This window comes from Trachypithecus francoisi, unplaced genomic scaffold (assembly GCF_009764315.1).
Source record: "Trachypithecus francoisi isolate TF-2019V2 unplaced genomic scaffold, Tfra_2.0 Lachesis_group15, whole genome shotgun sequence".
NCBI lineage: Eukaryota > Metazoa > Chordata > Mammalia > Primates > Cercopithecidae > Trachypithecus > Trachypithecus francoisi.
In genome coordinates this window covers 91202868-91216658 of record NW_022681460.1, presented here as the reverse complement: position 1 = coordinate 91216658, position 13791 = coordinate 91202868, and the positions used below count along the sequence as shown (strand labels likewise).

Sequence of the window (13791 nt, the reverse complement as noted above, 5' to 3'; positions counted from 1 at the left end):
CAGTATTTTTTTTGTTTGTTTGTTTGTTTTTGAGATGGTGTCTCACTCTGTCACCCAGGCTGGAGCACAGTGGCATGATGTTCATTCACTGCAACCTCCGTCTTTCAGACTCAGGTGATCCTCCCACCTCAGCCTCCCAAGTAGCTAGGATTACAGGTGCCCACTACCACGTTCAGCTAATTTTTGTATTTTTAGTAAAGACGGTGTTTCACCATGTTGGTCAGCCTGGTCTTGAACTCCTGGTCTCAAGTGATCCACCAGTGTTGGTCTCCCAAAGTGCTATAATTATAGGCATGAGCACCACGCCTGGTCAGCTTTCTTCAATTTATAAAATGAAGAGAATATACATAAAATGAATCAATAAGGCTTCAGATCTAAAATTACATGAAAGAGCTACTTCCACCTTATCATGAACAAATATATACACCCTGGCCTCCAAAACAGTTATAGGGAATCAACCCAGACATTAACTAGCAATAACTTTCTCAAATGACTGGATATTGCTCCTATATAAAGCTAAGTTTTCTTAAATTTATTTTAAAAACCATCTCTTTAGGACTTGAAAAAGAGTCCTGAATCTCAATATCTTGTCAACAAATTTGACTTTGCAGTCTTCTTGATTTTGCAAATTTTAAGCATATTCTGCCTCTGACATGCCCTTATCCCAATGTCCTACCCAACCATCACTTTTTCAGGCTGAACAGTTCTGCCAGGAGGAGAAGGTTTCAGTCAGCCAAAATTGTGCCACTGCACTCCAGTCTGAGTGATGGAATGAGATTGTGCCTCAAGAAAAAAAAACAAAAACAAACAAAAAAAAACTTCTGTAAGTGTTTCCATAAATCTTAAAGATCTCTCTATCCCACTGATCTTTTAAATTTGTCATTTCCAGTATTTCTTCAATTCTATCAGGTATTTTTGAGGTGGAATTAGAGATGAATACTGTAGCAGAATAATGTTATTTTGTTAGGGGAGAAAGAAAACCCCTATCACTTTCCTGGGCGTTTTGACAGCAATGTGTCAGATAGCTATCTTCACGGAATTATTTATGAAGAAATACAGTTTATGGCAGTGTTTAACTTTACTAGCAAAAGAACTCCTTTTTTCCCAATAAAATTATATATAATACCTCACTACATAAAACAGACCATAAAGTGCAACTGCTCTGGTTGTGGTTTGTAATGGCCTAAAGCCTCACAGACTCGGTTCAGTTCATGCCCCTCTTTCACACCCCATCCAACAAAGACCCCCAAGACTGCTTCCCAGGCAGCATGGAAGACAGCAAGAAAATCATCACTTTACAGCATCTGTAAATATTAAAGATGTCAATATATACAGCATAATCAGTTTCAAATGAAATCAATTACTTCAAAGGCTTCTTTACAGCAACAACGATAAAACATTTATAAAATTCATTTCTCAATTTACTCAAACACACATAAAAATTCACAACTTCATATTTAGAAAACTGCCTTTTTAAATCCGTCTTAGAATAAATGCAGCATCAACTTAACCATGTACTGGCTATTAGTGTAGCACATCAGAAAAAATATTAACTCTTTCCATAATAAATGTCAATATTGTAAAAAATGTGAAGCACACATTAGTGAAATGGATCAAGATCATTTTTTATTGCACATCTGCTTACATGTCTGCTGCTTTTGGGTAGAGCTAAACCTGAAATATTGAGTCAGTTTCCGCCATTTTACATCAACTAAATTATAGCAGTGAATTGCTTATGTGTATTCCAGACTTATCTTCCAGAAACTAGAACATTAACCTTTCCAATTTATCTAGGTACGGAAACACAAATTTAACATTTGTTTTTCAAAAATTTAAACACTCAGAAACAAACCAAACAACATCCTATAAAGAAAACAACTTTTATGTCTAGATGTACAACTGAGGTTCAGAAAACTTCTGATTATACAGTATTACAAAGGTAATGATAATCCAACCCTCTTCCAAACTGTTTAATTCCTGTATGTGTAATTAAGCATTTATTTTCAGAAATTTTAATACTTTCAGAAATTGATTCTCTCACAACTAGGTGTTTTTAAGATCCTCCATCCCACTAAAAATAAACAACCCACAATGACTCCAAATCTTTTTTTTTTTCATAATCAGTATTCTTATTCCCTTTCCACTGTACTCTACTGCTTAATGCAAAATGGAGAATATGTGGTCCAAACAGAAATACGGCATTTGTGCAGGTCAAGCTTTCAATAGACATGGACCACAGGCATAGCCTGATTTTTAAAAAGCAACAAGAATGGTGACACAACTATTAGACCAAACACAAAATTCTGGCCATTAATGAATCAGAAGTAATAACTGATGCTCTACTTTAAATTAATCAATGCTATACTTAAAAAGTCAAGCAACAACACATACTTGGCAAAATCTTCTAAATTCTCAAGTTCTCAAACAAAAAAGTTATTTTTAATACTTCACTCCCCTTATATCTTATGATTCAATCACTTATATTTTCCTTTGTTAGATTATTCAGAAGAAACAATTCTATTTAACCTTAATAAGTTTTTGTCTCACACATTTTATATAAAGTTACTAAAATCACAATTCTCAGAAATTTATTTTTAATCATACAAACATTATATGATTTGACTGCAGTAAAGAAATTATATCCTTTCTTAATCTATTTAGAATGATATTATAAAATCTCTAAGACTCTTTTCCACAGCTTTTCTTTATACAAACAAACTCATAATTATGAAACATGCATCTCAACTCCACAGTGAACTAGCATCCATGCTTATTCCACATAGGTACTGCCAGTGGTCCCTGCGGTGTCCTTTCAACAATGACAAACTCTTCAGGGTTGCCAAATGCCTCATAGAAAACCAATAAATCTTGTATGGCATGCTCCTCAATCTGAAAGGAGGAAGGGAATGAAGACTTTTTATTCTTTTGATTATAAATTAAGCAGGATGTATTTGCCTTCCAATTTCCTTTTGAGGTACTACCACTTTCCATGGATACAATACAGTGAAATTAAATCAAGTATCCTGCTATCTCTGTGGCAAGGAAAAAGCTTGAGACCTGAGGTAGAATCATGAGATACCCATGGGCACTTGAATTTGAATCTTGAGCAGAAGGAAAAAGAAAATGAAAATGATTGCTGAAATTCATTCATTCCAATAGCTTTATTCTGTGAGATACTTTCTGCTATTGCACAAGTCCTCTAAATCTTGCTTCTGAGCTTTCCAGTGCTACTATGGGTCTTTTCTGTTTCCAAGCCTGGCTGTCTGGTCTTTCAGCTAAGTCTATGGAATCTTAATAGCCCTCAAATAAATTATGTTTTCCTTAGGTTAGCCAGAGTAGGCTTCTGTTGCTTACAGTCTTAGAATTCTTACTGATACAGAAGCCAAGTGTAGCACTAGAGAATACTGCCAAATTCTCTACTGGTCATTTTAAAAAACAAATAATCCAAAGTATCACCAAAGGAAAAATATAAGCTTTATCATAATTTATTAGTCATAAATTAATTGTCCTGAATATCTACAACTAATAAATACACTGCTAGATGCCTCAGTTCAATTTTACCTGGCATTTACATTTTAATTTCATAGATACAGGCACCTGTTCAAAGCAAACAAACATGATTTTCTTAAAACCTAAGTAGGAAATATAGTTCTTCTCTGAATTAAACCCTACTAAGTGTGTTATTTACCTGAATCAGAGCCAAGGGTTTTTCTCGACTTCTAATAAGAGCTGCTTCCTGTTGTAGTTCTTCTTCTACAATAGATGCAAAAGTGACTGGGGCTACCGTGGATGGAGCAGTCACTGAAGAAGATAGCCAGGGACTGAAAGAATAATAATAATGAGTTTCACTCACCTTCCTAAATTTTTGCACACAAAATTTTCTCTGAAATACTCTTTAGCAATGCTACAATTTTTTCCAGTGATCTACAATGAGCGAACCTGGAAGCTTTCGCAGCTTACAGAATGATGAGTTTCACTCATCTTCCTAAATTTTTGTCTGCAAAATTTTCTCTGAAATGCTCTTTAGCAATGCTACAATTTTTTCCAGTGGCCTACAATGAGCAAACCTGGAAGCTTTCACAGAGATTACAGAATGATGAGGTGAGAAACAGAAAAACAGGAGAACTAATGTTTTATTTGGACCAGTGTTAGAGAGAAGATTTTGGAAAGTACCAGGAAATGGGGAGGGAGCAGAAACAACATAACTGAACAGAAAGGTAACTCCAACTACAGTACAGAGAGGATTCAAGTAATACATTCTACTCAACACCATACTATTCCCAATTTCTTAACATTCTCTTTTTCTCTTTTTTTTTTTTTTTTTTTTTTTTTTTTGAGATGGAGTCTCGCTGTGTCACCCAGGCTGGAGTGCAGTGCCATGATCTTGGCTCACTGCAACCTCTGCCTCCCAGGTTCAAGCGATTCTCCTGCCCTAGCCTCATGAGTAGCTGGGATCACAGGCGTGCGCCACCATGCCCAGCTAAGTTTTGTATTTTTAGTAGAGACAGGGTTTCACCATGTTGGCCAGGCTGGTCTTGAACTCCTGACCTCAGATGATCCACCCACCTCAGTCTCCTAAAGTGCTGGGATTACAGGTGTGAGCCACTGCACTTGGCCTTAATGTTTTCAATGCTAAGCAGCAACTTAGCTTTGGAGGCCCATAACTTATCAATTAATCTTACTTGGGACTGTCTGGAAGTGGTAAATCTGAAATATGGTTGCCTTCTGGTCCTGGGGTACCATGGGTAGAGCATCTGCAAAACAAATACCAAAATTAAAGATTAAAGCTTCTAGTAATATTAGTCAAACTGCTTATTAATATATACAGAGGAAGAATTGTAAACTCCTGACTCCAGAGGCAAATTAAATAAGTGCAGTCAAGCTTACCTTTAAAATTATAAGTAAACAAAATAATCTATATATATTTATAAAACCTTCTGTATAAAATATCATAGAGAAAGATACTGCAAGAAATAGCCTATTTCTAATAATATTATATATATACCAGATAAACCAATAATCTCTAAATCAGATAATTAGCCAAATTTTGTGAGGCGCTAATATACTTTATGAGCAAAGAATTACAGATAGGACGGAAATACAAAATATGATCTTTACCTTCTAAGAATTCACAAGCCAGTTGAGGAAACAACATACAAAATGACATATAAAATAATAGAACAGAATTTAAGACAGTATAACAAATTGAGTTATACTGGCTATAAGAACTATACAAATCACAATATTTAATCATTTGAGAGGGCCTCATGGAGAAGAATGAACTTGAGAAGATAATAAAAAAGAGGTATATGATGAAAGCAGTAAGAAGCATTCCAGTAAGCAGAAAAACTTAAAAAGGTACAATGCAGACGAGGTAATTGTGGAATTTTACAGTTAGAAAGGTCCCTAGAAATTATCTAGATCACTCCAATGCTCTCTTTCAGCAATGAGCAAACTGAGGACTAGACAGGTTTAACAACACAAAGTCAGAGAGTAAATTAACAGGACCTAAAATATTGACTTCATGATTCATTTACACACATTTATTGAGCATGTCAGAATTATCGTAGGTGCTGAAAATCAGGCTGATTAAAACCCAATCTTCTCCCCTCAAAAAATTCTGATGGGGAAGATTTAAAAAGATACTTAAGCAATGATAAAACAATGTGCACAGTACTATGGATGCACAGGAGAAAAACGAAAACATGGAAGATGGTATACACTGATGGCCTCACTGAGGAAATGACATTAAAGCTGAGGAGACGGACAAGTAAAAAGAATTTTGGTTGTACAAATACACAGACCTATAAAAGATTTCAGTGCTTTAAGTAAAGGCAGGCTGTTCTCTTTAATAAGCAAAAAATGTCTGAATTCAGGGCAAGGAAGAAACTTAAAGAGAAATAAAGTTTAAAAGGAACAGGAGGGCCAGAGTACAAAATGCACTGAAAGCTAAAATGTTTAGCCCTGATGTGTGGGCAAACAAATTTACTAAGAGCTTAAGTACTTCATGTGTATTATCCCATTTAATCTTTGCAATACCCTGTGAAGAAAGCATATATTAACCCATTATAGAGATGAAAAAACAAACTCAAAGAATATTATATAATTTGTCTGATTCACAAATTAGATAAGTAGCGGAGAGATAACAAAAATCTGGTCTTTTTGATTTAGAGTACAGTGTTTTTTCCACGATCACACAGCTGCCTTTATTTCTACTATTCCCCTTATTCTGGAATACATTCCACTTCAAATGTCTTCTCATTCTTATACTGTTGGCTCAAATGTCATTTTCTCTCTCCTCCTACAAAACTTCAATCATTATGATAAAGCATCACACACTGTTACTATCGTTTACATGTCAATCTTAATTGCTAGACTAGTCTCTTAAGGAACAGGACTGCTTCATTCATCTTTATACCTCAGTGTCCAGCAGAATACTTGGAAATACTTGTTTATGAAAAATTAATTAGAAAACTAATGACTGAAACAGAAATTCAAAGGGTTTTTTTAGTATATGATAATGAAAAGCAGAGGTTTTTAGGTTCTTTATTGCTTTAAATTACTGATAACTTTTCTTAGCGATATAGCTACTGAATTAACAAACTGATATAAGCTTTGTAGTAAACCTGCATGGTATTACTACTCTCATTTCCATATGATGAAACTGAGATACAGAAAGATTCAGAAAGAGCTGTAACATGTTATACTGAATCTCAAATATGTTTCCTAAGACTACAATTCCATAACTTTTTCCACTCATGATTTTTCAGTGGATAATCTCATTAATTACAAATTTATCCAAACAACGTGTAGTCTGTCAAAATTTCATCTTAAAATGAACCAAATTTGTCAAATAAAATAGAGCTATGATTAAACAAATATCAAAAACATTCTAAACTTTCAAATAATAAATATAGCATTATTGAGTTTTCCACATTAGCAACATAAAAGTAGATATCACAAGAGACAATCTGTATAAAATTTAGCCTTCTGAAAATAAACAGCAACATAAAAAGGTTAACTGACATTTTCCTTAAAAGATTTTTGTTCAGGACGGGCATAGTGGCTCACGCCTGTAATCCCAGCACTTTGGGAGGCCAAGTCAGGCGGATCACCTAAGGTAGGGAGTTTGAGACCACCCTGACTAACATGGAGAAACCCCATCTCTACTAAAAATACAAAATTATCTGGGCTTGGTGGCGTATGCCTGTCATCCCAGCTACTCAAGAGGCGGAGGCAGGAGAATCGCTTGAACCCATAAGGCAGAGGTTGCGGTGAGCCAAGATCATGCCATTGCACTCCAGCCTGGGCAACAAGAACAAAACTCCGTCTCAAAAAAAAAAGATTTTTGTTCGACCAAAACACATTAATATTGTCACATTTACACTTTAAAGGAACTAAATTATTCCTTGCTCAGTTGGCCCTAAAAAAAATTGTACTAGCTTAATTAGAAAGATTTTTATATAAGATTAGAGCTGATATAATCATAGAATAATTTTTGTCTCACAAGTAGTTTTTCTCACTAATTAGAAACATAAGCTCAGCTGGGTGCAGTGGCTCACACCCGTAATCCCAGCACTTTGGGAGGCTGAGGTGGGCAGATCACCTGAGGTCAGGAGTTTGAGACTAGTCTGACCAACATGGCGAAACCCCGTCTCTATTAAAAATACAAACATCAGCCAGGCGCGGTGGCAGGCGCCTGTAGTCGCAGCTACTGGGGTGGCTGAGGCAGGAGAATCACTTGAACCTGGAGGCAGAGGTTGCAGTGAGTGGAGATCACACCCTTGTACTCCAGCCTGGGCGACAAGAGCAAGACTCTGTCTCGAAAAAAAAAAAAAAAAGAAACACAGCTTACATTTTCTTTCCAGAATTACATAAGGGGACATTTCAGTGAAAGGAAAATAGGAAATAAAAGCACATGAAATGAAAAAGAATACCTAAGCAACAATAAACAAATAAAAATTGTACAAATTGCTCACTTTTAGATGTTAACACCCTTAAATTACATTGTCATTCTTGCCCTAATCTTGGAAAAAACTACATTTTCTACAACTTAAACAAGAATGTATAATTTGTGGAATTTCCTGAGATGAGCCCCCAACCCCTGGCACCCTAACTCCCCAAAGGACCATAAGCATTCCTATCTTCTTAACTCCTACAATTTCCTCTGTTTATACTGCCTCATCTTCTCTTACTTCTTTTAAAAATCCCATCCTGTATTCAAAAGCTTATGACAATGAAAGGAATCAAGAATTAATTGATCTCTTTTTTTCTAATATTATTCACATGCTTATAAATATAGTAATATTTAGAAATGAATATAAAAAGTGCTTATGAACTAACACAGCTCAAACCCTTCTGCAATGAAGTCTTCCTGACAACACCAGCCCATGCTCAGTTTTCCTTCTCAGAATCACTCATTTGGTACTTCATCATTTTGTAATCTCTTTAATACTTCTATATTGTATCATAATTTCTTTCTTTTTGTTTTTTTGTTGTTCTTGCTGTTGTTTTTGAAGACAGAGTCTCACTCTGTTACTCAGGCTGGAGTGTGGTGGCATGATCCTGGCTCACTGCAACTTCCACCTCCCAGTTCAAGCAATTCTCCTGCCTCTGCCTCCCTAGTAGCTGGAATTACAGACATGCACCACTGTGCCTGGCTTTTTTTTTTTTTTTTGAGATGGAGTTTTGCTCTTATTGCCCAGGCTGGAGTGCAATGGCGCAATCTCGGGTCACTGCAACCTCCGCCTCTGACTCCTGGGTTCAAGCAATTTTCCTGCCTCAGCCTCCCAAGTAGCTGGGATTACAGGCATGTGCCACCCCAGGCCTGGCTAATTTTGTATTTTTAGTAGAGATGGGGTTTCTCCATGTTGGTCAGGCTGGTCTTGAACTCCCGACCGCAGGTGATCCGCCTGCCTCGGCCTCCCAAAGTGCTGAGATTACAGGCGTGAGCCACAGCGCCTGGACCTTGTATCGTAATTTCATTCTTATTCTATCATTTAACGTCCTTGTACGTACATTAATATTTATCAACTAGATTTCAGACACATGAAAGGCTGCACCTATACATTGTACTTTTATATATACCCAACAGAGGCCAGTACCACATAGCCCATAATTTGCAAATCAATGAATATTTTAGTTTGTCTGTAATGTTTTATATTTCCTTTTTTAAAAAGCATACTTATTATGTTTTCTATGATAGAAAAAAACTCTGAAACTCAAAGCTATATGCTTTCTTTCTCAGAATCACTATCAGTGATAGCCACAGCTATTTAAAACATTAACTCCCATACCAAGAATACTGAAGCTATGGGTATGTCATACTGTCATAAACTCCATAAAGTCAAACTTCCAAAGCAGTATGTAACAGGGCACACTTATAATTAAGAGCCCTGATGTTATAGCACACTCTAGTGATCAACTATGAAACCACAGATCCATATTTTAAGTTCCATGACAAATCATTATATATCTAAAGACATTTTTTAAAGTTTCAATGAATATTAATATTTAAAATATAAAAATACAAAAATTATCTTAATTTTCATACCTTTAAATTGATATATCTAAGACATGCAATACAACTCACTACATTAGAAACAAATGTTACTTCAAACAGGGTAACAATTTTAATTAATTTACTCATTCAGTCATTCCCCAGACACATGAGGCACCTACTACATGCCAGGAGCCAGTCTGAATACTGGTAGTAAAATGATGAGCCATGACAAACCTCCTTGCTCTCATTGAACATATAATTAAACATACAGACATGAGAATACTTAGAGTAGACAAATGTTAAAGAATTACACTAACAAATGTGGGACGTACAATAAAAAGTACTATGAGAACACACAACAGTAAACTGCCCCAGTAAGTCAGACTTCTCCAAAGAATATAACTGAATAGATATTGAAAGAAGAGTTAGAATCAGTCTGTCAAAGGGTAAGGAGGTGGAAAGATGGAAAGTGCATTTGAGAACTAAGAGAAGGCCAAGAGGACGAGAACACAGAGATCAGGTCACAAAATCAAGTTAAAGACAGTAGGCAGGAGCCAGACTATGTAGGCCTTGAAGGCCATACTAAGAATGCTATAGCTTTTTTCTTAAAAGCACTAAACTCCAAATTTTAAAAAAGAACACACTGGCTTAATATATTGGAGGAAACAAAGGCAAGACCAGTCAGTAGGGCAACTCAGGTGGCCTGGGTGAAGTATCACAGTAAACTGAATCAGAGGTGATAGCACTGGAGATGAAATTTAGTATATGGATTTGAGAAATATTTAAGAGATAAAACTGGAATGCTCTAACAGTAGACTGAATACTTGTGAAGAAAATGGAAGTGCCAAAGACACAAATTTCTTCCTATTTACTGAGGAAGAAAATTCCGAAAGAATAGGCTATGCTATGTTTTTCTGTATTTTTGTTTGATTTTGGTTTTATGAGAGGGGTATGAGGAAAACACTAAGTTTCGTTTTGGACATGAAGTTTGCAGTGTTTCTGAACATCCAGATAGAATGGTAGGGTCAATAAGAGATAATTAAGTCTAAAGCCCAGATGATAGATATGGGCAAGAGATACTAGTAATGGTGCTGGGAGACAGAATGAATTACGGACTGAGTGGGAGGTGACAACTCTTTTGAGAAATCTGGCTGTGAAGGAGATGGAGAATTGGTAATGACAGGACAACTGATAGAAGAAAGTGTGCCCAGACCACAGGAGAGACCTGAGCACATTCAAAATCAGAGAGGAAAAATCTAGTTAAAAGGAAAAGGTTGAATCTTACACAAGAAAGGAAAGGGATAATTAATAGTTTTCAGGCTTCTGAAGTGGGAAGCATTAAGATAAAAGCACAGGTATTGGCCTAAGATAAGAGAGAGAACTTTTCTATCGCAAAACAAGAAAGGAGTATAGCTCTAAATAGGCAGGGGCTAATCTGTTCACCACTGTAACTTTAATACTTAGCATAATGTCTGATACAAAGTTCATAATCAATAAATGTTTGATAGCCAATTTTAAGACTATGTACCTAGTTTTATATTTATAAGCCTATCATAATTATAATTGTATAAATTAATATGCAAAAAGACTTAATCTGCTTCATGTGTTAGTATTCCATTTAAGGTTTTTTTGTTTTGTTTGTTTTGTTTGTTTGTTTGTTTTTGAGACGGGGTCTCCCTCTGTTGCTCAGGCTGGAGTGCAGTGGCATAATCATGGCTAATTGCAGCCTTTACCTCCCGGGCTCAAGCAATCCTCCCAATCCAGCCTCCTGAATAGATGGCACTACAGGCACATGCCACCAAGCTGAGCTAATTTATTTTTCTTGCTATTTTTTGTAGAGACAGGGTTTCATCATGTTGCCAGGCTGGTCTCAAACCTCTGGACTCAAGTGATCTGCCCACCTCGGCCTCCCAAAGTGCTAGGATTACAGGCATTAAGCCACCAAACTCAGCCTAGGATTTTTATTTTAAAACAGTATTTTAATGCTAGAAGTATTAGACAAGTTAGGGAGATGACTTCAGATCTTTTAAGGCTCAAGAACTTTCCTCCTAAAAGTAAATATCTGTAAAAAAGAAGACAGTCACAATACTAACAGTGAAAATATGCCTAAACATTTAATCTAAATCAGGAGTTTCCAAACATTGTCGTCAGAAGACTTTGATAGTTCCTCAGGGCAGGTAAAGTGACATTAAACTAGTATAACTCCCCAGTCTCTGTTCCGTGCTTCAGTCAGAGAAATTTATATTATCTGTTTGATGCACTTGAATTGGACATAACATATCTTACTTGTTTTGTTTGTTTGAGACCAGGTCTCACTCTGTCATCCATGCTGGAGTGCAGTGGTTCGATCACAGCTCACTGAAAATACTGATTTTAAATTACAGCTAGATTTTGATGCTTCATGTAGGCATTTAAAATATGAAACGTTTTTCTTTAAAATACATTGGACCCCTGGCTAACACGGTGAAACCCCGTCTCTACTAAAAAAAATACAAAAAACTAGCCGGGCGAGGTGGCGGGCGCCTGCAGTCCCAGCTACTCGGGAGGCTGAGGCAGGAGAATGGCGTAAACCCGGGAGGCAGAGCTTGCAGTGAGCTGAGATCCGGCCACTGCACTCCAGCCCGGGCGACAGAGCGAGACTCCATCTCAAAAAAAAAAAAAAAAAATACATTGGACTTTCTAAAGCAGTATCAAAAATAGCTAGGCCAGGTGTGGCGGCTCATGCCTGTAATCCTAGCACTTTGGAAGGCTGAGGTGGGAGAACTGCTTGAGGCCAGGAGTTCGAGACCAGCCTGGGCAACATAATGAGACCCCCATCTCTACTTTCATGATAATTAAAATTAAAAAATAGCTAGAGAAAAAATTGCAAATACCCAAAGGTTCATCAACAGATGTACAGATAAACACATTGTATGTGGTATGCCCATACAATGAAATACTATTCAGCAATGAAACAGAATCAATGGATACCCATAACAGCATGAATAAATCTCAAAATAATTATGCTGAGTAAAAGAAGACTTTTTACTATGGGTACATACTGCACGACCCTGCTGATATAAAACTCTAAAATGCACAAGCTAGTCTGTATTGGCAGATTAGTAGCTGCTTGGGAGGGGGAAACAGAAGGAAGAGAGGAAGGGATTACAAAGGGTCATGACAAAACATCTGAAAATGATGCTTATGTTCACTATTTTGAATGTTGTGGTGATGTCACAGGTGTATATATGTGCTGAAACTACAGAATGTGTACTTTAAATAGATGCAATTGATTTTAAGTCAATTGTATCTCAATAACTGTTTCAATTTTTTTAAGTGGGGAAGGAATTTACACATGCTAATTTTAATTCTGAATGTAAAAGAGTGTACAAAAAAATCTGCCTCATAAAGTTTTAAAGATTATTTCAGAACATAAAACCACCACAGACTATTTTAAGGTAGAAACTGTATTAGTTTTACGTTTGTTTTATTACCTGACAATTTTTGGTGCCTGAGAATTTTCAATTCCTTTAAAAGAAACTTTTTTGACATGATCGCCTGAACTATGGCTAGTAACAGACTTTTTTTCTTCTAGTAAGAAATCCCGGAATGACTTGGATGAAACTGAATGTAGAGAAGATGCCCTGCAAAAGAAAGCAAAGATCATGTTAAAACATCCATTTTGTAAAAGGGCATTGCTGGAAGTTATAAGAGAACAATAAGAGAATGTACACCAAAAATTTTACAATATACAATTACAGTTTTCAGTGTGATGTTGGATTCTTGATGCCAATTGTGAAATATCCAAAACTATTCCATAAGAAAAAGCAATCAATGAAGACCAAGTCTAGAGATAACTTAGATGTTAAAATCAGCAATAATATTAAAATAGATATTATAATTATGCATCAGATAATGACAACAAAAGTTCATTAAAAATAGGTAAGCTCGGCAAAAGAAGCTATTAAAAAAAGAACAAAATGAAAATTCAAGAATTTTTAATATATTTTTTAAAATTCACTGTATAGATTGAAGAGTTGGTAAACTTGAAGATAAACCAAAAGAAATTTTTGAATCTGAAAAACAAAAAAGAGAAGTTGAAGAAAATTATCCCATAGTGAGTTATAAGATAAAATCAAAAGGTCTGCTATATGTATAACTGAAGTCCCAGAAATAAAGAAGAGAGATATGGCAGTTTTTAGAAAAAGAAACAATGGCCAAAATTTTCCCAAATTTGGTAGAAGATATAAATTTAAAGACTCCAGAATTTTGGCAAACCCCAAAAAAGATAAAACAAAGAAAACCATACT

The 13791-nt window shown here is 35.9% G+C and overlaps 1 protein-coding gene across 1 annotated transcript in view; it reads right to left on the bottom strand.

The window, feature by feature from the left end:
• Positions 1-1604: 1604 nt before the first annotated feature.
• The window catches only part of IBTK (inhibitor of Bruton tyrosine kinase), an 85652-nt gene continuing 73465 nt past the window's right edge, over positions 1605-13791 (bottom strand). The window contains exons 26-29 of the mRNA XM_033235569.1: positions 12976-13125; positions 4683-4754; positions 3689-3821; positions 1605-2889 (exon numbers count right to left, since the gene is read on the bottom strand). Coding sequence (XP_033091460.1) covers positions 2758-2889; positions 3689-3821; positions 4683-4754; positions 12976-13125 — 487 coding nt within the window. The 3' untranslated portion in view covers positions 1605-2757. The remainder of the gene's footprint in view (positions 2890-3688; positions 3822-4682; positions 4755-12975; positions 13126-13791) is intronic.